General features: G+C 46.6%; 1 protein-coding gene across 11 annotated transcripts in view; it reads left to right on the top strand.

The window, feature by feature from the left end:
• The window catches only part of DEPDC5 (DEP domain containing 5, GATOR1 subcomplex subunit), a 628,116-nt gene that overhangs the window by 479,660 nt on the left and 122,109 nt on the right, over positions 1 to 26,347 (top strand). For 10 of the 11 annotated variants that reach the window (XM_085634591.1, XM_085634584.1, XM_085634590.1 and 7 more), the window contains 2 exons: positions 17,936 to 18,160; positions 20,409 to 20,578. In XM_085634591.1, coding sequence (XP_085490717.1) covers positions 17,936 to 18,160; positions 20,409 to 20,578 — 395 coding nt within the window. The remainder of the gene's footprint in view (positions 1 to 17,935; positions 18,161 to 20,408; positions 20,579 to 26,347) is intronic. The other variant, XM_085634588.1, reaches the window with a different exon arrangement.

The following is a 26,347-nucleotide window of genomic DNA, read 5'->3' as shown; positions in this document are numbered from 1 at the left end:
TGCAACTCCCCCCAACATACCACCCAAACAGCGTCCAATGTCCGCGGAACATCTGACGCTCCTCAAACAGGAGGTTCTCTCACTGCTTCAAAAGCATGCAATAGAGCCAGTCCCCATAGAGCATCAAGGAACAGGGGTCTACTCCCTGTATTTCCTAATCCCCAAAAAGGATGGGACTCTCAGACCAATACTGGACCTGAGACCTCTCAATCTCTACATACAGTCAGATCATTTCCACATGATCACTCTTCAACAAGTCCTTCCACTGCTTCAACATGGCGAATTCCTTGCCACATTACACTTCAAGGACGCCTACTTCCATATTCCCATACACCCTGCTCACAGGACATATCTAAGGTTTACAGTGGACGGCCAACACTATCAGTTCAAGGTTCTCCCATTCCGAGTCACCACTTCACCCAGGGTATTCACGAAGTGTCTTGCGGTAGTAGCAGCACACCTCCGAAGGCAGCAGATCCATGTGTTTCCATACCTGGATGACTGGCTGATAAAAGCCAAGTCATACAACCAGTGGATTCACCACACTTGCCAAACAATTCAGATACTACACGACTTGGGGTTCACAGTAAACTACACCAAGTCGCACCTTCAGCCCTCCTACCTTCATCAGTATCTTGGAGCCACAATAGACACTTCCAAAGCTTTAGCATACCCCGATCCAGCCAGGATAGCCAGTATGCAAACCCTCATCACAAAATGTCAACTCCAACACTCTCTCCCAGCTCGAGTGTTTATGCAGCTCATAGAAATTATGGCCTCTTGCATTTTCATAGTGCCTCGCGCAAGACTTCAGATGCGCCCTTTACAGGAAGGCTTAGCACGTCAGTGGAACCAGGCTCAAGATCAACTTACAGATCTGATGTTGGTGGACAACTGCACACATCGCTCTCTGCAGTGGTGGAACACACAACCTTTCCAAAGGACGGCCGTTCCTAGAGCCAGTTTCACAGATAGTGCTAACAGCGGGCGCATCACTCACCGGCTGGGGAGCCCATCTCCTAAACCACACAATTCAGGGCAAGTGGATCGCTCAACAAAAAGTGCTCCACATCAATCACCTAGAATTACTGGCACTATTTCTAGCGTTAAAGTCATTCCAAGCACATCTTCTCAACAAAACTGTCCTAGTCCGAACGGACAATATGACAGCAATGTATTACATACAGAAACAAGGAGGAACACATTCTCTGCAGCTGTCTCATCTAAAGCAAAGCATATGGAGATGGGCAATTCCACAGAACATATATCTTCTGGCAGAACATCTTCCAGGAGTGAACAATCAAATTGAGGATCTGTTAAGTCGTCAGACTCAGCAGATACACAAATGGGAACTCCATCCGCAAGTTCTTCAGCCCTTTTTCCAGATGTGGGGCCACCCAGACATAGATCTGTGCGCCACACACGCAAACACAAAATGCCCAACCTCCGCCACCAGGTTCCCACACCCGTTGTCCAAGGGCAATGTGATATGGATGAACTGGTCAGGCAGATTTGCGTATGCTTTTCCGCCACTCCCGCTCATTCAGCTAGTAGTACGCAAGCTCAAACAACAGTCTCTCAAGATGATCCTAGTTGCTCCCACATGGGCACGGCAACCATGGTTCACAGCACTCCTCGAACTCGTCGTAGTTCCACACCAGAAACTACGTCCCTCTCCAAATCTACTGACGCAGAACCATGGAGAGATAAGGCACCCAGATCAAGCACAGCTGAATCTAGCAATCTGGCTCCTGAAGTCCTAGAGTTCGGTTACCTTAACCTCCCACCTGACTGTATGAACATTATCAAAGAGGCTAAACGCCCTACTACTAGAGCTTGCTATGCAGCCAAATGGAAGCGATTCGTCATTTACTGCAATAACAAAAAAATTGACCCGCTAGATGCTTCCATTGAAAATATCATCTGCTATTTACTACACTTACAAAGATGTAATCTTGCATACTCATCCATAAGATTACATCTGGCTGCCCTTGCTGCTTACCTACAAAACAGACAACATCTGTCATTGTTCAGAGTACCCGCTATCAAAGCCTTTATGGAAGGCCTTAAAAGGATAATTCGACCCAGACTGTCAACCTCTCCGGTGTGGAACCTAAACGTTGTTCTTACTAGACTCATGGGTCCCCCATTTGAGCCTTTACACAAATGTGAATTACAGTTCCTTACATGGAAAGTAGCTTTCCTTGTCGCTATCACCTCTCTCAGGAGAGTACGTGAGATCCAGGCTTTAACCATACAAGAATCATTCTTACAACTACATCGTAATAAAGTGGTTCTTAGAACAAATCAAAAATTCCTTCTAAAAGTAATCTCTGCTTTCCATCTTAATCAATCGGTAGAGTTACCAGTGTTTTTCCAAAACCCTTATTCTGTAGCGGAGAGAGCTCTTCACACGCTTGACGTCAAAAAAGCTTTACTTTATTACATCGACAGGACTAAAGCCTTTAGAAAGACGAAATAACTGGTTGTAGCTTTCTCTCGACCTCATAAAGGCAACCCCATATCCAAAGCTGGGATTGCCAGGTGGATAGTCAAATGCATTCAAATATGCTACCAGAAAGTAAAACGTACATTAACAATTCCCCCTAGAGCGCATTCAACACGCAAACTAGGGGCTTCCATGGCATTCTTAGGGAACATTCAAATGGTAGACATTTGTAAGGCAGCGACATGGTCTACTACACACACCTTCACCAAACACTATTGTGTAGATGTGCAGGCGAAGCAACAAGCTTCTGTAGGCCAGGCTGTTCTTAAGACACTTTTTATAACTACGGGAGACACTGCTGTACAGTCTATGCACAAGTATGAATTCTGCAGCTCATATGCCTCGAACAGAAAATGCTACTTATCAGTATGCATCTGTTCTTGGCATGTGGGGCTGCAGAGATTCATACGCCAACCCGCCTCCCCGGAACCTGTATCTGTTACAGTGTCATCTTACTTAGATACATTCACATGGACTTCTTTTCTGTTTCTTACAAACTCCATCATTTCCCATTATGGCGAAAAACAATCTGAGGATGGAGTCGATGCCCATGCGCACTATCGTCCAAAGGGAGGAGTCACCTATCTCGTGACTACAAAAGATTTCTTCCAAGACAACAACAAGGTGCAAGCATCCGAGCCCAACACCAGATGACGATCTATGCACAAGTATGAATCTCTGCAGCTGTACATGCCAAGAACAGATGCAAACTGCTAAGTAGCATTTTCATTCTGTCTAGTCTGACTGTGATCCTGTTAATCAGGACCCCAGACTCTGTGGTTTCTCCCCTAAATTGGTATGGTAAGTACTTGGGTACATCCCAGATTGGAAACTGGTGTACCCTTATCAGTCCCTAGTATATGGTACTAAGGTACCCAGGCAATAGGTACAGCAGGGTCCCCCATGGGCTAAAGCATGCACTATGCCAACAATGAGAGACCACTCAATATGTAACCACGGGCCTGCCATTGCAGCCTGTGTAAGCTGGTGCTAGCACCAGTTACGAAAGGTATAGGTTTCCCTATATCTAAGGTCACTGCACTTAAAAGCTATAAGTCACCCCTAAGGCAGGCCTTACAATCCTGAAGGCAGGGTGCTCGGTTCTAAGTGTGAGGGTTCCCCTGCATGAGCAGGACACCCCTACAGCTTACAGAATCCATTCTCCCAGGTTGTGAGACAGCCATATAACATATAGAGGGGCACTTCATCATTATGTGCTGACCATCTCAAAACTGGCTGTAACGTACGCTATCATGTTTGGTATGAAACATGTTGGAATCATAACCCCACACTGCATATCCCCACACTGTAAACGATGTGGGAGGTATGATTCCATGCACTGCAAAGCTCCTCTGGGAGGCCCTCAGTGCTCCTGGTACCAGTCTTCTAGACCCAGACAGCACAACATGGCTGCTGCCAACCAAAGACAGGATTCTGTCCTTCTGCTGCTGAGCCAAGCTCGAGCAGAGGAAGGCAGAACAATAGGTATCCTGTCACAGGGAGGTGTGACCACCTCCCAGACAGGGTTTAGTGTATTGGGGCCGGGTCGATTTGCTTGCTATCGCCACTCAGTCTGCTTGAAGGGCACACTTGATGCCCTTCTTGCATAGTCCAGTTCAAACCAGCTCAGGGAGCCGTTGGCTCCCGCTCTGGTGCAAAACTGAACAAAGGGCAAGGGAGTATCCTCCCCACTGTCCAACCCCTCCCCTGTGAGCGAAACCCTAAATCGTCCCAAACCTTTCCTTAGGGTACTTAAGGGCTTACCTGAGGGTTGGTCCCTAGATTCGTCGTGGGACAAGATTCATTTCAAGACACCACTTCAGCTTCAACCGTATGGGCACTCTGGACTTTGCCCTGGGCATCTAGTCTGCAACTGGGAAGACTCCTGCTGCTCCTGATCTCCCAGCCCTGCTTTTCTGCTGCAGCGTCCATGTCTGTGTACCATACAGGAACCTTCAAAGGCCTGTGTGCATCCAAGACACCTGAAGGAATCTCCCTTGAAGTGAAGGAGTCACTTCCCTGCATCTGCAGGCACCACAACCGAGCTGACCAGTCTGCTGATCCTGAGCTCCCACAGACTCTGAAAGGCTGAGCAACACAGGTGGTGCTTCTTCACATCCCTCGAGGCCTGCCCTGTCCTCTTGCCAAGTTTGAGGCCAGTATCCCTCGTCGAAGCCACCGGAACCGAACCCCTGTACACCTCGTCGACTTGCAGTTGCAAAGGCTTGTTGGCTTCCTTCCACCAAGGTCTTCGGGCTCCAAGTAGCACCAGCCTAAGCATCTCCTGTGACCAAGATGTTTGTCCTCACCGCATCATCGTGGGCTTGCATTTTTGGTGAGCTGCTCATGGTCCTCTTGCGACTCCAGTGCCTCCGGCCTGTGGGTCCTCTCGAGGGTTTCCATTGATTCCTCTTGGCTCCCCTGATTGCTCAGGGCATGCCCTGACTACCCTGCTCGTGGTGAGTCACCTGGACCATTCTGGTCCCAACACTGCACCTTCTTCGCTTTCCCCCATTGTTTGCTGTTGCCAAGGCTTGTTGGTGCTCCCGATGGACACCAACCCCTCAACTCGACATCTGACGTGGGACAGCTCGTGAATGTCTCCTGGTCTTCCACAGTGTCGTCTGGTCCTCACAGCTGTAGCTCTAAGGTCACCGTCATCTCCTGCAACACCCGACTTCGGTAGGCAAATTCATCTTCCAGGTCGCCTGGTCACTTCCAAGTGGAATAGACTCTGTCCCCTCTGCTTGCAGGTACTTCTCGACTTGAATCAACCTTTGGGTTCCACCTGACACTTTCACCTTCTCCAGCAGCTGCATCTTCCTGATGTCCTCCATTGGGTTCTATGTCGGTTTCCAACTCCACTTCACACCTATGCACCCGGCTTCCCTAGTGCAGGTATCGTGGTTCCTAAGATATCCGTGGGTGGGGTGGCACTCCAACCTTCTGTCTTCCATGGCGTTTCTTAATTGTCCACTGGGAAGGGTCCCTCTAATATAAAATTGCAACCGCGACTAACCCATTGACTTTTATTGATCCTGCGGTCGTGTTCCCACTCTGCACACGGCCTCCATGGGGCTCCTGGTTACTTACCTCGGGTGGTTCCTTGGGTCCCCGGCACTTCTACATCTTCTGGGTATAGTCTTGACTCGAGTCATGGTTCGCATACTATTATTTTAGTATATGGTTTGGTCTCCCGTTGAGGACCACTGTGTATTATGTGCCTCTTACCTGTTTCTATTGAAAAGTATTGTGTGTGTATCCGGGCGATATCTGTATGTTTTAATGAGTGTCTTATAATGAATAAATATTTTTATAAATACAAGGTGTGGTTCTTTTTCACTTAATCTACATCAATAAGACTATGTTCTGGTAACACAGGCTGCTTTAAACACCTTCTGCAACTAAGCCTGAAGGCTGCTCTCCACAGCTACCACTTGGGGAGCTTTCCAAGGTTGTCTAAGACCACTAAAATCACCATAAGGGTTGTCTGGATTGGTGCAAGATACCCACTTGGTGTACACCATATACCAAGCCAGCTTCTCACATCAGGTCAACTGAACGGGCAGTTATGACTCCTCTGAACTGAGCTGGACATTCAGGGAGATTATTGCTGCTTTTTCTGTTGGCACAACAGTGTCAATCCGTGCCTTAAAAAGCTGTCTGAGGCACATGCAAACATGTTGTGTCCCTGAAAGGGATCAAACGGGATCAGATCACAATTCTTATGTATCTCTGTTTGGTTGCTGAAGGACCCTGTGTACCATCCTGCACATCTCATGCTTCCATGACATGTTGCTAAGTGATTAGAATGTTAGGTGGTGATGTAAAAGACAGTTGATACCAAGGTCTTGACTTGAAGACAAGCAGCTTGTGGATGGGGTCTTTTATCTTGGATTAAACTTACAATCCATCTAATCTACATTGTCTTTGAAGTGGATTCTTACACCCTGCTTGTGTCTCATTTTTGTAATGGGTTCAGGGCCTGCTTCGAAGTGGATTTTAGTATTAGATGTGGGAGGCCAAGTTTAAGGTGGCTGAAGACTTAGGCAATCTTGAAATTGCCCTGATACCATTTTGGGCCTGCTTGCAGTAAGGCAAACAGGAGCTACTGAAAAAGTAGCTAGGCCAGGACCTGTCAACCCTTACGCCACCCAGGAGTCACCCCCACCCACTAGTTAGTACCGACCATAAATTTGGCACCCCAAGGCACCCTCCTCAGAACACTGGCTGGACCTGTGGAAGATCAGAAAAAAATGAGACTTGTTGCCTGTGACCTTAGAGGAACCCTGAAGGACTAGCTGCTAGATGCCTTTTCCCTGAATGGCCCAGCTGATCAGTGGCAATAGGATCTGGAGTGAACTTTGCAGTTGGTCTCTGGCTGGCACCCTCGGAGTCCCTAAGTGCCCTCCCCAAAGGTCCTGGGAGGCTTAGAAGTGTAGTCCTGTGGTTGTTTGGGCACCAGAACAGTTTGGAAACTTTTGAAAACTTTTCCTTCAGAGCTCCAGAGCTTTACTGGGACCCACCAAGGTAAGAATCCAACCATCACTTCCAGAGCGCTGTATTGATTTTCAGCTTTATCTCCCACAGAGATCCCAGCACCTCTGAAAAAGCAACAAACTCCTGTTCTGAGTTGGGACTTAAAACAATTTGAGCAAGAAATTTCAAACGCTTCTGTGTGCCAATGTGGTCAAACCTTTTCAGATATCTGAGACTTGTTTCCATGGCAGTGACTACAGTTTCAGCAACTGACAGGATTCTTTTTCCAAAAACGTGATAAAGTCCCTTTTTTATTTAACTTGTCAAACTTCCAGACTTTCACCAGGACCAATCCGCTTTGTGCAGCTGACCCGAGCTCCACCTCGGTGGACCTCAAATCTCGCCTAGGTACCAGTCTGCTGGGGCCATTGACACTTTGTGGTATTTGGTGCTATTTTGATCAAAAAAATTAAAAGCTCAAATATCCGGTGTCATTTTGTGTATTAAATTTTGCTCTATTTTTAATTCAGTTTGGGAATTTTATTACTTGGTGTTTTGACTTTATTCTATTTAATATTGCGTAAATACTTTACTCATTTTCTCAAGTTAAGCTGGCCTGCTCTGTGCCATCACTACCAGGGAGTTGAGCTCAAGTTAATTTAGTACATTTGAGAGCTCACCCTGACAAGAAGTGTTATTATTCATTGAGGTGGGCAGTTCCACTAAGTGGATAACTAACAATATCAACTAACGATTAATTCACAGCTGTGGAATCAGTGGTATCTTTTTCATCTGAAGTCATGAAGAAATCACCGCCGCCTTCAGAACTGTGGCTCCTAGTGGGTAACCAAGAAAGATTCTAGAATCTTAACAAGAAGAAAAGGTGATGAGGTACAGAGATTAGAGATGGAGGTTGATTAGAGGAGAGCGTGAGGATAGAAAAGATGAGTAAGAAAAGTAAGGATAAGAAAAGAATGGTAAGGAAACAGGTGGATGAAACAAGTGATTGAAAGGGAAGAGAAGAAACATGACAAGGGTTGATTAGTGATAAGTAGGGAGTGACAAAAGTGTCAAAGTAGAGAAAGTGAAAACGATGGTGTGGGAGATGGATGCAGGAGGATGAAAAAGCAGTCTCAGGACGTAGGATGGATGGAGCTGGGTTCTGATGAGCAAAATGAGTGATGCGATAGGGGGGAGGAATACAGAAGAATGAAGGTGAAAGATGACGCTTGTAAAGGATGGGGAGGGAGAGAAAGGAAGCTGGTCATGTAGGAGGGCCATGAGAAAATGGTAAGTGGTGGGGAGGGGCCAGAGAAGGAGTGTGAAGATACTGGAGGATATGGTAGAACAAGGAAGAGGAGAGATTGATAGAGGGAGGGTGATGGGTAAAGGGGAGTGATGGGAATAGGAGAGATGGGTGGGAGACAAGAGAAATGTAAAGAAGATGAAGAATGCCTGTCACTGTTTATAAGAGAAAGTTAAATTTTGAGGCACTATCATGAGGTTTAGGATATGGCAGAAAGAGCGGAGGGTGAGGTGAGAGGAATAAGAGAGAGAAATGAATAAAGAAAAGGGTACAGCAGGGAAACAGGAGGATAAGGTGGAGAGTAGAGGGAGAAAGACTGAGGTGGGAGGAAGGTGAGGTGAGTGGAACAGCAGGGTGAAGCAGAGAGAGACAGGAGGGTGATGTCAGGAGAGGGGATGGCAGACAGAGAGAGGAGAGGGTGAGAGAGCAGAAGAGATACAGCGCCTAGTTTTAAACCTCTAGATATACACAGTTAAAATGAGTAAAAAGAAGCAGTCAGTATGTATGGTATGCTGCTCTCATCCTTACAAGACCATCTGGTATGCCCAGACCCAGCTCTGAGACACATGGGAGACTCTGAGCAAACCCTCTTATCTTTATTACCCACCCATGTTTCTCCATGGCCCTCCCAGATCCCAAGTTCTGGAACCGGGCCTGTGCCCCAAAGTATTGCATTACTCAGAGTTCTCGTTTTGGGCAGGAACCCGTTTACGCGCAAATTAGAAAATTTGAGTAACCTGGAATAAGGGACTTTATGGTGAAAGAGGACTGAAGAATAGAGAATCAACAAAACCACTGTGCTACCGCAATCATTGAGGAGAGGACTGGTGACAAAGCATTATGGACTAGTGGGTGAGAAGGTTTGAAGTGCATAAAATTTGATAATAATAAATAAAAATCATGCAGGGGTTGGCCTTTTGAATTGTAGAGAGGGAAAATAAGAGGAATATATGGTTTCTAAAGGAATAAGAATTTGGCACAGTGGAGTGTACGGTTTAAAATAAAAGAGGTGCTAGGGAGTCTGGTCCCAAAGGTACAGATAAAAATAAAAAATGAATTAAGGAAAATAGCATTTATTAAAATGTGTCCTCCCACATATACTGCTACACTTACATGTGCAAACATATCCCCAAGGAAAAGATACAAGAGTTACACTTTAATTAATATGAGAAGTTAATTCCGTTACTCTGGGCCTAGTCACAAAGGTCTGTTTACAGATGTAAATTTACTCCTGTTTAAATCTACTCCTGCACCTAGATGTAAATCTACACCTATGTGCTATTCACCATTTCCAAGTGTAGATTTACATTTAAATGTAGACTTACATGTCACATCTAAAGCTAAATGTACGAGTGTAAAGTTACTTCTAGTAACTTATCACATGTAGGTAGAGTTGTCCACCACTGTGATCGAGATCTCCTTATTAGACGGCATAGGGAAAAATATAAAAGTTTATTCATCTAAAAAAAATCATTGCAAATATTTGAATATAAATATAAAATAATGTAAAGCATTAGTAACATAAAACTAATATAAAATGTTACGACACATTAACTAATTAAATGTGTTAACTACTATTAATGTATTTTATTTGATTTATAACTATTTCTTTTAGAATACTTAAAATAAAGTTCTCACCCATAATAGCATTTTTATTGTTATTTAATATACATTAAATGTTGTTGAAAGTTATGAAATAATTTCTTTTTTTTTTCTATTTTCAACCATATCTTTACAACATTAAATTGTATTTTATATTAAGGTTATCATTACATTTTCTAATAAAATATTTCTTATAATTATAGTTCTTAACATGAAATAAAATGTATATTTAAAATTTGAATTAATGTTATTTATTAAACATTATTTCTTTGGGCGTGGTCAAGATGGCGACCGAGTAGGACGTGTCTGCTCGTCGCTCCAACCTCGCAACTGGGCCCTGGCCTTAGCATCGTGTAGCGGTGCCACAAAAATAGGGTTATATTGCCCGGAGATGATCCCGGACACTGTGGTGACCTTACGTTTTGGCAGTCAGTCAGTAAAAATCTTTATTCATATTGGCATAATCGACAAAAAGAGCTCGCTGCCTCGGGATCGCGATCCGGGGAGGTGCCTTCAGGAGGTGACCTAGATGAAGCCAGACTGGGCCGCAACTGCGCAGTGGCGCGCTCTGGAGCTTCAGCGGATACCACTGCAGAGTAAGCCCAAGGAGTAACGAGGGAGTACAAAACGCCCCAAGGAGGCTCCCGCGGGTCCCTAAATGCCCGTGGTAGGCCGGAGAGAGCAGCGGTAAGAGCCGGCCCTGCCCTGGGCGAGTGCCGAGGGGCAGCTGCTGCGGGACCACCCGGGGCGAAATGGATCTGCAACCCCTCAAGCAGACTCCCCGGGAGCCGTCAACCACACTGCACACCCGACCAGTGCGCCTGAACAAAGGCAGAAAGCTCCGGCCACGGTGCCGCGGGCCTAAGGGGCGTTGCTGGTGAACGGCTACAGTGGACCCGGAGAAGCTCAAAGTGGGGAGGAGCCATGCTTCAAGACGCACCAGGGCTTCGGCGGCCGTTTGAATCTGAAAGGCCCAAGAACCAACGGAGACTCAGGGGGAAACTTGGAGCAGCCCCCTATGCATACCTGAAGAGCTGTGAAGAGGCAGGAGCTGCAATGGAGGGGACTGGCCTCACCGGGGGGACAGTGCAGAGGTTACGGGCAGCTGGTGAATGGCCCGGACAGGTCAGGTCTGAGGCCTTTAAAGCAGCAATCTGGCGAATGCCACCCTGCCCGGGTCCACACAGGAGAGGCCGTGACTCGATCAGGTGAGCAAGCGCTCTCCGAAGGGGCCAGCGAGGGAAAACAGGCACTCAGTTCGGGGAGACCACGAAGAGACAGAAACTGGGCGGCTGCGCTGGGAGCCTATTCTTGAGTCGCCTCGAGATCGCAAAGCGCACAATCTCTAGTTCCAGATGCGGCCTGCATGCAGCTTGATGGGGCAAGGGAACAGGCACTAAATAACGTACCCCAAGCGCGAAGTGTGCACAACAGCGCAATCGTCAGGGAACAATAAGCCGCTGCTGAGCTGAATTACCTGGTCGAACCTCGAGGATAGCGAGGCAAACCTTGAAGCCTACTAACACACGGTTATAGCTACAAGGGCCAACAAAAGCGGCCTCTCCCCTTGAATAGGATCAACAGACGCAGCACTAGTAGCGCACCCCCCGGATATAGGGGGCTCGCGGTACATAGACACCCTGAGTAAGACCAACAGCCGCAAGCAGTGGCACGACTTACGGAAGGTCAAGGCAGTAACTCCAAGTAGCTCGCACCTGAAGGAGGCATAGAGCACTCAGAAAGAGGTAACACTCCATAGGAGAGATTAGGAGTACAGTCATAGTCTCCAATAAGCCTCCCTACAGCGACGCTCGTTCTGTAACATCAAGCTCCTGGAAATAGCAACAGCTCTCCACCCCGGGACTATAACTCAAGAAGAAGTGAGGCCAGGATCTCCTGAATCATGGCGGCCGCTAAAGGGGGGGAAAAGACTGATCTGTCAAGGAAATGCGACTTAGGACCTCAGCACCCACTGTAGCGGATAATGCTGAAACTACAGATAGTGGTGCTGCCGATGCACCACTCACCCGCGCATTTATTGAGACTTTTGTTTGCATCACTGCGAGAAGACGTAAAGCAGATGAAAACAGATATTGCACAGGAAATCAGAGAGGTGCGGAGAGATGTAGACTCAATAGGGGACAGAGTTAACCACTTTGAGACTCAAGGCACTGGTAGAGATGCAGAGATCGAACTTCTACAGCAAGAGGTAATTCGCTTAAGAGACAAACATCTAGACCTTCAGGCCCATGCGGAGGACTTGGAGAACCACTCTCGATGAAATAACATTCGTATTCGCAGTATCCCGCGGGGACAAGAAGGTCAGGACATAGCAGAATACATGATGGGTCTGTTTAGGTCAATCCTGGATGCATCGAAAGAGCTGGAGATTAAATTAGATCGCACGCACCGGGTGGGCCCTGGGAGACCCTCTTCGGCTCCGCCTACAGACATTTTAACTTGTGTGCACGATTTCCAAATAAAAGAAAGGAATTTACAAAGAGCCAGAGACTGTAACTCACTACAGTACCAAGGACATAAACCTCTCCTATTCCAGGATCTTTGATCGCCTACCCTTCAAAAAAGAAGAACTTTTCGGCCCATCACCATGCACCTTCGGGAAGCCAAAATCCCATACTCGTGGGGACACCCATTCCGCCTTATTTTCTGTTTCAGTGGGAAGATCCAGCAAGTCCGAACGATCAAAGAGGCACGCAGACTCCTGAACATTCCGGACGACTCGGAGATAGACCCACCTTCCCCCTCAAGTTCCAGTGGAAGTAGGGGAGCGAACACCTGGAAGACAGTAGGAACTGAAACCCCTAAAATCATGCCCTGACCCGGACACAATAGCGAAGGAAAGGCAAGCAGTCCTAGCATCACTGGGGCAAGACTCTAATGGCCCAGCGTGAATATGCAGGAAACAAGACTTGGACTTACTCTCACCCTGAATCCTCCGGATTAGCTGGTACACACATGTCTTCAAAACCGGCCGTGGTCCAGGGAGGTCGAAGCGCATCACACCGAAATTCTTCCACCTCCTCACCGTGGGAATGCAATCCCAGGACATTGCTGATTTCATTTGTGTTGTCTTGGTTAAATTGTTGTATAAGTTGAGGTTAAGATTACTTGGGGACCTCCTTCCTCCTCCTCCTCCTACCTCCTGCACGTCACTGATGTTAGCTCATGTAACACAGCAAGCTTTATGCGCGTCACGTTAGCCTATGCTCAGCGTCCCGGGGGAACACATCGCAACTCTATAGATGCTACCCAGGAGTGCTCTAATGGTCCAATCCATTAAGATAGTGACTTTGAACGCCAAGGGTCAAAATAACTCCATTAAACGCAGGGCCATACTGTGGTATCTGGAACACTCCGGTGCTCATGTTTGCTTGCTACAACACGATGTTAAGTCTGTTGTCCAAAGCCTTGGCCCAGTCTGCGGGGGATAGCAGACCAAAAAAGGTGGTTTTCTCTGCTTTAAATTCTGCGTCATCATTGATTAGCGAGGTTTCCTCGCATTTGCTTTTCCACAGCAATTCTTCTCCTCACAAAAAAGGCAGGCGTGGCCATTCTGATATATAATAAATTCCCTGGGAAGATAGGAACTAAACAAGCTCAGCTCAGGGGACAATTCTTAGTGTACACATTCTCTATTGGCTCACATACATTTACCATAGGGACGGTTTATGCCCCTAACAAAGACCCCAAAAAATATCTATCATAGATGGTGCAAGAGATCAGCGCTTCCCAGGACAGGGTGATTCTTATAGGAGGTGACTCAAACATAGAATTTAATGGTGCCTTAGATAGATCGGCCCAGAGACAGGGGCAGTCGGGGGCCCTTTCCGAGGGGGGTAAGTGCATGTTCGTAGAGGCAAGGCTAGTGGACATATGGAGGGAGAAACACCCTACCTCAAGAGAGTATTCCTTTTACTCTCATTCCCACAAAATGTACACACTAATTGATTATTTCTTAGGCACGCCTAGTCTGTCATCTCTCATCCACCAAATTTAAATCCAACCGCAAACCTTATCGGACCACTCTGCGGTTACCCTCACACTCTCATTGCCACCAGGCCCTGCAACTCCCCATTCTTGGCGCCTGCGAGATTCGCTGTTGCACAGACCAGATGTGGTGAAACAAATCTTGAACACGCTACAAGACTACCTAGCAGTAAACGACAATCCCAAAACTCAAATGGCCACTCTCTGAGACGCCTCAAAAGCCGTGGTAAGGGGGGAATTAATCGCAATCACGGCCTCTGACAATAAAAATACATAGGGAAAAAAGAGAACAACTGACACAACAGACACAAGAGCTTGAGCGCATACATCAGAGAACAGGAGCGCCCTTGATAGAGCTGAATATGCAGCACTTCGACTTCGTCATAACTTTTACACGGGAGGGGACAGAGCAGGGAAACTACTATCTCACAGACTTCGACTGCAAAGGCAGTCATCCCCCATCGATTCCGTGAAAGGCCCAACTGGTGAAGAGGCTTCTACAGATAAGGCTATTTCCGACACCTTTTGGCGATTCTATACTGAGCTATACTCCGCTCTAGACCTATCTCCGCAGGCCCAGACATAATATCTCCAAAGTGCCCCAACGTCTACAATCACCTCTGAGCATGCAGAGGAGTTGGAAGCTCCGATTAGAACCGAAGAATTAATATCTGCTATTCCCAGGCTCAAGCTATTGAAATCCCCTGGGCCGTACAGCTTTTCAGCGACATTCTATAAAACCTTCTGTCACATTCTAACCCCCATCCTTACAAGAGTATACAATGCGGTAGGCACATCATCTAATCTTCCTCGTTCTATGTTAGGAGCATTGGTGAGCATGATCCCTAAACCGGGGAAGGATAAACAGAAATGTGCCTCATACAGACCTATCTCCCTCCTTGACATTGATTTTAAACTGTTCACCAGGGTTCTTGTGTCAAGACTATCACCACTGATGCCGGGGCTGAAAGACCCGGACCAAGGCGGTTTTGTGCCTTGTCGCCAGTGCTCAGACATACCAAACACATACTTCATATAATTGACAAAGTACAGCGTTTTGACACGAAATGACTGATTCAGTCAATGGACGCAGAGAAAGGATTCGACAGAGTGAACTGGAAGTTTCTAAAGGCCACGTTGCAACATTTTGGCTTCCTGGAGAGAGGTTTATTGCATGGATCTTCAGTGGCTATACCGACCCAGTCGCCGCAGTCCACGTAAACGGATACACTCCCCCCCCCCCCCCCATTTCCTATACAGAGAGGAATGCGGCAAGGGTGCCCCCTCTCCCCATTACTTTTTTCCTTATTTATGGAACCAATGGCCCAGCGTATCAGGGACTATCCACTCATCTCAGGAATTCGCTTTGGGGGGTGGGGGGGGAACACACACAAAATCAGTCTATACGCAGACAACGTCATCGTGACACTGGAGAGTCCTCATACCTCAGTCCCGGCAGTGCTATCAGAACTGGAACACTTCTCCCGGGTTGTGGGATTTAAGATAAATGTATATAAATCGCAGGCTCTCAATCTTACATTAAAATCCCCACACTTAGTTTCTTGAAAGACACACTCCCTATCCAGTGAGCAACACAGGCTATTCCCTACTTAGGAATACAATTACCAGCATCAATACAGGATACTATAACACTAAACTATTCTGCCCTACTTCGCCGAGTCAGAAAAAATATATGCCGCTGGAAGCCACATACATTGTCTTGGCTCGGTCAAATAGAATCCATCAAAATGACTATATTGCCGAAGATTGTATTCCTGTTTCAGACTCTCCCGTTAGAACCACCTAAAGATATCCTACGCATTACCACAAGAGTTAGAATCCTTCATCTGGGCAGGCAAGAGACCTAGAATGCGACGTGACCTAAGTTACCGGCCTTCCAGAGAAGGAGGTTTAGGGATCCCGAATTTGCAGGATTATTATTGGGCAACCCAAATTAGGACATTTGTAGAGGGGTCACGATCAGAATTGGAAAAGCACTGTTTTTTTATAGATAGAGCCCTAGCTAGATGACCTCTTTGGCAAATACTCTTCTTAACGAAGGCATCGAGACCTGAGAACCTCTACTGCTCGTGTGTAACTAGAGTCCCCCTCCGTGCCTGGGATAGAATAGCAGCTAAAAGGAATCTTACTTCCTTTCCATCCCCTATAACACTCATTGTAGACAATATCTCTTTCTCCCTGGGGTTGGACGTAAAAGCTTTCACACGGTGGACTGAAGAGGGGTGTAGGTCAATTGGACATCTCTTTGATGAGTCAGGCCCACTCTTCTTTTGAAGATCTGTGCTGCCAACAGGGTCTTCCCGAAATAGAACGCTTCCACTACTAACAGATAAGACACTGGGTTATGCATCCGACCATAAGTGCAGCGTCATCTTACTGCCTTTGAAAAATGGCTACTTTCTAAGACTGATGATACACACCTTATATCACAGTTGTATGGCTTAATCGGACAGGCCCCAACACCCCATAAGACACCAAGTCGGAGAAGATGGGAAGTGAAACTAGAACGGACCCTCAAACAGAAGGAATAGGAGGATATTTATTACAGGGCTAAGCACACAGCGCGCAATGTAGCTAGCGTGGAAACGGCCCCCCAAATGTGTTGGCGGGAGGTTAATACTGGGGTTGTTATTATTAGCTTTATAGCCGCCTTCACATAGTGAAGGTTTAAGTCGCATTGTTGGTACTATGCTGTTTATTTGAGGCAAGTGCAAAACTCAACAAAGAAATTCTAAACATAAAACATTATTTCCTGTGGGGTGTTATTGCAAGTCCCTGTCTTCATTATTTTCTATGGCAGTGTATTGCAGTACCTTTGAGTGGCAATTTGTGGTTCTTGCCTTACGCCAAGGCTAGAGTTCATTTAATATTGTGTTGTCATCTTTAGGGCTGTAGTAACATCAGAAGGATGAATGAATGAATATGCATTTGTATAGCGCATGGCTACCAGAAGGCCTCCCAGCGCTTGGAGCAGAGTCATCCAAAGGACATCGAGTGGTCTTGAGGGAAACAGGAAGGTTTTAAGAAGCTTTCGAAAGGACAAGTAGTTGTCCTCAAGACGGATGTGATTAGGTAACTGGTTCCACAATTTTGCGGCATTGTAGGAAAACAAGCGTTCCCCACTCTGGGACCTTTGTATCCTGGGCACAACTGCCAGGTGCTTATTTCCAGTGCGAAAGGGTCTATTGGGGTAATAAGACCTGATAATGGATCGGAGAATTGGTGGAGCCTTGGAAAATAGGGTCTTGTGGACGATACACAATGCTTTAAACTGAACTCTTTCCGTGACCGGAAGCCAGTGGAGGGTGACAATAAACCATCTTGCAGATTCCCGATTGGGGGCCTGCATGAGGAGGCGTGCGGCACAGTTTTGTACTGTCTGCAATTTCTTCATCGTTGAGCGCAGGGATCCTAGGTAGAGAACGTTGGCATAATCAAGTCTCAAGAGAATCAACGCTTGAACCAGCAATCTCCTAGCATTGAAGGGGAGCAGGGGGAGGATTTTTCTAATCATCTTCAAAATCCCATAGCAGGTACCTGCCACCTTTCGTGCTTGCTCCTTGAAGGTCAAATTCTGATCAAGGATAGTTTGTACTCATTTGTTGGTGGCCGTTTGTAGTAGGATGTCCCTCCATAAACCCCTTCTACGTTTCCCTAACATCTTCCCATTTTGTAATAGCTATTCCCCATTTTCCATCACTGCCCTTGTGTCCTCACACATTTATTACTAAGTAGTACACTTAGTAATACTGAGATCTCCCCATAAAACAATGTACAGAAGGACGAGATTTCCACTCGTAGATTTGTGAATTCAATTTTGTAGTAAGTAAATAGTATTACTGTAGCACTACTTTAGATACTACAAAATGTCTCTGTGTTCATCAAGCTGGATATTCATTAAGGTAAATTGCGATACAAGCACATTCTTTCTAACACCTGTTGATTGAAAGACGTTACTGGTTGTTCCACCATCCTTGAGAATTTCTCTATCTTTGCCTTGTTCCCGACAGTGGGACCCTCGCAGCCCAACACCTGGCACACCACGGCTATGGACGACTTCACGGCCTTCCAGAGAAAGTGGTTTGAGGTCGCGTTCGTGGCAGAGGAGCTACTGCACTCAGAAATCCCGGCCTTCCTCCTGCCCTGGTTGCCCAGTCGGCCCGCTTCTTATGCAAGTAGGCACAGCTCCTTTAGCCGCAGCTTTGGAGGACGGAGCCAGGCAGCCGCATTGTTAGGTAGATTGGGGATGCAGAGGGGGGGAGGCCTTCAGCAGGGAGTGGGTCAGCGCCTACTGCCAAGAGAATGATCTCACATGGACGAGTAGCAAAGCTGCCTAAATTCCCCTAAGCAATTCTAATGCTGACCTTCACACCTCTCAACACTGATTTGGTAAGAAAACCACTGAACGTGGCATTTATTTATGCTTTTAAGTGATGTGTTCAGTTTTCAGAATATAACCCATTACCCAAATGAATATGGAAACCAAATTCTTCTACTCATGAAGGTGATTTAGAGAGATTAAGGGGGCAGGCTTGGGATGCCGGGAAAAGAGGTGACAATCCACTGGCATTCGGATCCCAGGGAAACATGGACAGTGCTCTTGAAAGTTGATAACTCTAGTACTAGATGTGAAAGGGAACCTGGAAGTGGGAATGGATAGCACAATATGGGGCAGTTCAGTAACAAGATGGGGTAAAGCACCTGGAAGTTGGGAAGTGGGTAACAAGATCTTGCAGGACTACTAGAAGTTGGGGCCACTAATGCAAGGGATTTCTAGTCCAGGATGGGTAGGGTACTTGGGTGATAAGAGCACCTACCATTTAGAAACACTAGTGGAGTACGAGTCAGGGCACTCAATTTGGAATGCTGTTGGCAGAACACCTACAAGTTGGGAAAGCTAGAGAAAGGCATAGCTGACTAATTGAATGTTGGGAGCATTAATGGGAATGGGACAGAATGCTGAGAGCAGTAAAGGGAGATGAGCCAAATCTCCTGGAAGTTGGGGTGATATTGGAAACGTTGGTCAGATCACCTGACCTTTGCAAAGTCAGGGCCTTTGTGTGACATTGCACACTATCTGGTGCATGAGGAGAAATGTGGAACAAAAGCTTGTGGCAGTTGAGCCACTACAGAAAAAATGATTCTGGGGTTCTGGTGGATGGCGCTCTCTATAAAAGATGGTTGAGAGACTACGGTGCATGGGACTCTGCATACAAGATGGTTGAGCGGTACTGGTGAATGGACCTGCACTTTAAAAGATGCTTCTGGATTCCTGGCAGATGAGTTGCCAAAGATCGTTGACACGTTGTGGTGAGTGGAGCTCTTCATAAAAACAGGTTCCGAGGTACATACTGCTGGATGTGACTCCATGGAAAAGACAGTACAGAGGTATTAGTGGAAGAGATGCCATAGAAAAGAGGATTAATGCACCTGGCACTTTATTTGTGTTCATTGAGTTGTCCTTGAAGAAAGGATCCTGGTGCATAGCCTCTTTGAATTTTGTTTTGTGTTTTCATTTATTGCTTTAAGTCTACTTAGAATGGGTCATAATGAAACACTGAGAAATTATTCTAGAGGGTTGGTGGAGCATTACATTGATGTATTCCTAGTTTTCATGAGATGGAATACAGTTTGATGACTGAGGACAGTCTGTTTGCCATCTAATGCAGAAGGAGCATGTTATGTGTTTTTTTCAGGAGCATGTAATATTCTTCTTACTTCAGAGATTTCAAATCAACAATGACTGTGCTCTTAAATGCACTTTCATTTATTTCAGCCATAAAGTCTTAGCCACCCAGAGTTTCTTAACTTTTAACTTTCATTTCAGTCCCATGTAGTCCATAACTGGAGATGAGAACAGTGGATACTCTTGAGCAAAAAGTAAGAACTAGAATACGTTTGAATGGCAAATGTCATGTAACTTTCAAGCAGTAGCAGAGAAGTGGAGGAAATCACCGATCATTGAGATTGTGATACTAAAGCCTTATTTTCAGAGGGCAGGTCCTCATCACAGCCCTTCCATTCTTACGTCCATGTGAGTTTATTGCTTCCACTCTTGGCTCGGGCAGCATGCAGTTGATTTCTTTTCTTTTCCCTCCCTTCCTCCCTCCTCTGTTCCCTAAATGTCAGTCTGTGATACAAATCTGCATGGACTTATATAGCTTTGGAGCAAGTTTCATTTAATTGCCTCCTACATCTCAGCTTCCCCTTACCTCAAATTACTGATCATGTTACCTTTATCCACCAAATGCCAATCGTTGTCTATGATTCCTATTCCCGGTGATAGGAAAATCGTGCATGCAGTAGTGAGCAGTCTGTTGACTGGTTAGTGATCATTGTTCTTGCTTGACTGTGAATGATCCACTAATCAAAGACCTGTGCCTCTTGCTTTGCAGTAGTATCTGGTAGAGCCAGTTGTGTTGTATCATACTGCAAGCCTGAATACTGACTGCTGTTATTTTCTTGCTTTCCATTCCACCGTAGCGGCTCAAGTGCCTGAGCAGAGGACAGTGACACTCGATGTGGATGTCAATAACCGAAGTGACAGGCTGGAGTGGTGCAGCTGCTACTACCATGGCAACTTCTCATTGAATGCTGCTTTTGAAATCAAGCTCCATTGGATGGCAGTGACAGCAGCAGTGCTCTTCGAGATGGTGAGTTGCTCTCAAGAGATCCTGCCCAAGGTGGCTGCAGTGCCGATCTTTTACCACATTGTTTGCAACACACTGGCCTTTAGAAAATTTGGAAGAATCAGGGCCAGTCAGGTGGTCGCACGAGAGAATGTGGAGGGGAAAAATATCATCCTTTCGAAATATTGTAGTGGGAATAACAACTACTAAAATATTGTGAATTTAAATCTATGTAGCTAAGTATAGATTCCACATCTATGCATCTTGAAGACATATATTTTCTAGGTACTAATATGTGGTGCTAAGAAAAATGTGTACTTACCTGGGTGTACTTACCTTCACAATATTGTGATAATCAATATTATGGCTATAATATTTATGTAGTACGATATTTAAAACACAGTATTTTAGTAGAGTACTCTGGTAGGTTCCTCTGATAGTCTGATACGGCTGTGACAGATTCACTCACATTTCAGGCTTCTTAGCTTGAGACTGGCTCTGCCCCATTTGTACCATCAGCTTGGATTTTCTCTGGTTGTGACGTCAATGGAGTCCATTTAAGCCCTCCCCTTCCACACTGACTTCAGTTTTGTCTTTTTTGCGTTTACGAATGTCGATCTAGAAAGTGGTACAACACCTCGTTTTTTGGCCTACCTCGACATTTTTGTTGACTGAACAGTGTGCCATTCCCCTTTTTCTGTGTTCTTCAGGATTTAAACCATGCGGGTCCTGTGTATTGCAGATGTCAGCTACAGACCCTCTTGCCCTCTGTATGTGGTACTTGAGGGAACACCATGACTCCGCAGAGTGCGACTCCTGTCATCAACTTCGCCCGAAGGCGTTGAGAGAACGCTGTATGAAGCTCTTGGTGGCGTGCATGTCAAAGACTGTCGTTCTTGGTCCGGAAACCGCTCGAAAGCCCGCTTCAGGAGTCCTTCCCATGGACGCCCTTCGACCTCAACGTCCAAAGGTAAGCGGTCGAAGCTGTGGCATTCCCTGGCTTCCCCACATGCACCCCTCATCTCCGACGCTCCTTCCCAATCTCTGGTTGAGGATGCGGTGTAAGAGTTTTTCCCGTGCCTCCCAACATTCCCTGGACCCGGGGCGACTCTGGACCAGATGAGTACAATTCCTCCCTACATGCCAACTTTGGGTCCTCATCACCCTCTGGTGCTCTTTTCAGCCCCAAGGAAGTCAGTAGTTTTTGACTGATCCACACCGGCGGGGGTCCCTTGGCGTCTGTCAAGCCCTCAAGATCTGTAGTCAGATCCAGTTCAGCTCCGTTGCACGTTTATTCCCCCCTTCTATGCCAAGACACCGCATTGGCGATGGCCAGCGTTGGGTGAAGTGTCTGTGGTACTGTTTTCCTCAGACACCTTTCCTCCTTCCTCTAAGGAGCCTTTTCCTGTTTTTCCTCTGGAACACCAGGCTTTTGAAAGTGAAAGAGAGGAACCGGGACTTTTGCGAGCTATGGGTGGCACTGCGCAGCCTCCTCTGGAGAATAGTTGGCTGACTGAGCTGGATGAGGCTAGTAGACTTGTCTCCTCACCAGCCTCGAGCCTCTTGTCTACCCCCGGCATCGCTACAGAGCTGAGCTCTTTCTTTTCAGAGGTGCTGAGACGTCATCTTGATTTGCAACGAAAATAACCACTGACCCATTAATTGGTGCACTTCATCCGGGTCAAACAGGAGTTGAGCCTGTGCTTCATTATAGTGAAACAATATATGATATGACCCCTGTGGACCGGTTTATACCACACAGGCACCGTCCCACCCCAGCGATTGGGCCTGTCTTCTCCGGCATCCTACCCCCGCAGTTCTTATGTACAGGCCAATACAGGCTCACCTCAACTCCCTTCCTCCTGTTTCTCCGGACAGGGAGTCCAAAAGACTAAACACACGTGGGAGTAATATTTTCTCCTCCACCAGTTTGGCTTTCGGTTGGTTAATACAACGTATGTTCTGGTCCGATTTTCGGTGGCACGCCTGCTGCTGTCGCTCCCGGATGAGACCCGGAACGATCTTACCCAGATACCCCAGGATGAATGACAGGTGGCTAAGTTACTAATACGATGCGGTATGGATACCACAGATTTAATTGGTCACGCCATGGCTTTTTCAGTGGCAATCCGCCGTCGTGCTTGGCTCCGTACTTCCGGCTTTATGGAAGCTGTTCAGATCACCTTGGGAGACATGCCATTTGATGGTGTCCATCTCTTCGGCATACATGCCAACTCTGCATTGCAGCGTTTTCAAGACAGTCGGAGCGCACCAGAATCTTAGATCTCGCTACCTCACTTATTGGATAGTGAGAGGAATGTTTGTTTTTCCTTTCTTTCTCATATGAGCTTTTCCTGTGTGGAGTTCTATTGCTTTTCTTTCCATTTACCCATTCTACATTTGAGTGACACCTGATGAGGTGTTCCTGCCTTCTGCAGATGTTATTTCTTTTTCTAGCTGTCAGTGAGGATTGTTGGTTCCCGTTAAATGAGACGTATTTGCTTTATGGCCCTACGTGGGTTCTACTTTTTTTTCTCATCTGAAGAAAGATAGTGATATTGTGTCTGGTGTTTTGTGCGGGTGCACTATTACCTGTGTTCCCTGTTCCATACGGACAATTCTCTATGCCTTCCTATGGTGCTCGGTTCAGTGGCGCATTTTCCAGGCAAAGATGCAGGTAAGATTGACCTGTGCAAGTTTTCACGCACCTTTGTGTAGAGTTTCATGCATTCCACTTATGTTACTTCATATCCCTTATAGGGGTTTTCCTGATACATGTGACTCTTTGCTCCGCATCCATTTGATCTGGAAGGGATCATACATGTGGCGCTCCGCCTTGCATCGGCCCCCTCCCTTTTTTCAGGGGCTTCTCTCATCAACCATTACCTCATTCTGTGGAGCGTTGCTTATACTATATTACCCTATTTCTTCATTTTCATGGCAGAGCAGTGGGACGCGTTGCATGGCCTATCACCTGCGGTATATTGTCCGTCCCTGGCCCAGGCACTGTTTCCACATAGGCCCGTTGCTCCTTCAGCACATTGTGCACTTATTACTGTGCTGCTCTCACTATGCCTGGGCATGATGGACACCAGCCATTCAGCTTTACGCTTCCTGGCAGCAACATCTTAACCTGGTCACTGCTGTGCAGAGGGGTCTTGCTCAAGAGGCTATTCTCTTGTACTGTCTCCGTTATTGTGGGCTGACATTGTTCTTATCGCTTCAACATCCCTGTATCCCTTCTTGGTCAAAGGCATCACTTTTAGGAGGTTTCAGGTACCATCCAATTCATTTAGTAGTAGGGCAGGTTGGTCTTAAGACTTCACTACCCACCTCCCCCTCAACCCTTTTTTGGGGTTAGTAACTGTTTGTTCAAGGCATGTGTGCTGTAGATAAACATGCTTTGCATACTCCTGCCAACTAGTGTTGGGTCCGGATGTTTGCAAGTTGTTTTTCTTCGAAGAAGTCTTTCCTAGTCATGAGGTAAGGTGACTCCTCCTTTCGGTGATAGTGCGCAGGGTCATCAACTCCATTGTAAGATAGTTTTTTTCCGCCATCTGGTTTGGATGCGTATTGCTGCGCTCTGGTTCAAAACCATTTTCTTGGGTTCCTCTTCGACGGTCAATCCTCTCTACCTCGACAGTATTGTTTCTGTACGCGTTCGCACTTCTCCGGGTGTCCTTTTCGACATTGGAACGACCTTCAAACGGAAAGATTCGTGGTCGGCCTTCGAGGCCTACCCACGCTCTATAGCTCCCTGTCGATGGATTGGACTCCGTTTAAATTCTGCCCTCGGTGCCACGCAAAGTATCTGCGCACCGACTCACACGAAGTGTTCAACTTTTGCTTTTTACACAAATACAAATAAGAATCGCGATCATCAGGCCCGACGTCAGGAGATACAGCGTCAATGCATCGAGGACACGCCGGACATCTTCGGTGAAGACTCAGGCCAGGAAGATATCGAGACATCAGCGGCAGAAGAGGAGGAAGCCTTGTCCGAACAAGACTCTGGCTCGGAACTCGAGATCGACCTCGACGCCAAGGAACTACCGCAGGGTCCAGGTGACATAAGTACCGAAGACCACTTGGCCCTACAAATTATCTCCAAAAAACATAAGGCTTCAGCACCACCTCTGCCTTCTGGCCAAGGTCGGCACCGAGATGACGTTTCAGACACCCCGCCCTCTGGTCCGGCACCAAAACCACCGGTCAAACCTTCAGGCTCGGTACCGAGTCGACAAAAGCCCTCCTCGGAGCCGAAAGCCTCTGGTTCCAAGCATAAGTCTGGCTCGGAGCCGAAATCCACTGTGCCCAAGACCAAGCGGCCTTCGGAGCCGCAACCTTCACAGCCAAAAGGTCAGACTCCTTTGACACCGAGAGCACTGGCACCGAAAAACTTTGGCACCAAAACATAAAGATACCCCTTTGGATCTGAAAATGGACATTATTCCATTGCACTCGATCTAAAGCAAAAAAGACTGCATATCAACCCTGATACTGGTCTTATCCACATAAACTACCTCAGAAAAGGCAGCTTCAAGAGCAGGAAGACACTTCTTACAAGATACCCTGTGGCTACCAATTCCTTTCATTTTCCATCAAACCCATCTCCAGCACCCCGTCACCTCCTGAGAATCCTTTACAGATTACACCTCAAGATTCTCCTCAATCTCATTATGACGACGATGATGCAGATGGTGGGGGAATGCCTATGCCAATAGATCCATGGATAGATTACACACTAGATCCCCCAGTTGACACTGATCCAGACTTGTACCCAACCAAACCATCTCCTCAATCTGTGCATCCCACCATGACCTCATTGCGAGGGCTGCACATTACCATGGGGTAGAGCTCCATAAGGAATCACTAGAAGAGGATTTCTTATTTGAGACGCCAGCATCCACACATAGGTCATCACAATAACTACCAATGCTTAAAGGCATGATGCGGCTTGCTGAAGAAATTTTTTAAGACCCAATCAGAGCCCACATACTAACTCCTAGAGTGGATAAATAATATAAAGCCTCTCCTACAGACCATATCTTTATCAGAGGACAGTTGACCTTAGATTCCCTAGTGGTATCAGATGCTCATAAGAGAACAAATTCTCAATCATCCGGAGATGCTCCACCACCGGATAAGGAGTCTAAACTAATTGACGCCTCTGGCAAGCGAGTAGTTTCTCAGGCAGCAAATCACTGGCGTATTGCAAATACCCAAGTACTTTTAGCTAGGTACGACAGGACACACTGAGGCGAAATAGAGCAACTTCTCCAATACCTCCCAGATGAGCATAAAACTAAAGCTCAGGACTTAGTAAATGATGGTAAACTCATTTCCAATTCCTCTATTCGTTGTGCTCTAGATGCTGCAGACACTTCAGCTAGAGAGATTAACACCAGCATCATACTCAGGAGACACGCCTTGTTAAGGATCTCAGGTTGAGGTCCAACAATCCATCCTTAACACACCATTTGATAAGGAACACTTTTTTGGCCCTAACGTTGACCAGGCATTAGAAAAGATTAAAACGGGCACTGAAGTCGCTAAATCTATGAGAGCATTTCAGACTGCATCCAATAGAAGTTTTTTTTGTCGCTCTTTCTACAGAGGAGGGTCAAAAACAGCATCCCCAGATCAGAATACCTCCACTAACAAACGTAATAACCAGTCCTCTCTCTCCAGAGAGTTTTTTCGAAGAGGTTATAGAGGCAACAACTTTAAGGGTAGGGGTAAGGGCAACACACCTAGGAACTCCCCTTCCCCCAACAAACAGTGACTTGCCTA

This window comes from Triturus cristatus, chromosome 11 (genome assembly GCF_964204655.1).
Source record: "Triturus cristatus chromosome 11, aTriCri1.1, whole genome shotgun sequence".
Classification (NCBI taxonomy): Eukaryota; Metazoa; Chordata; class Amphibia; order Caudata; family Salamandridae; genus Triturus; species Triturus cristatus.
This window is presented reverse-complemented; position numbering and strand designations above follow the sequence as displayed.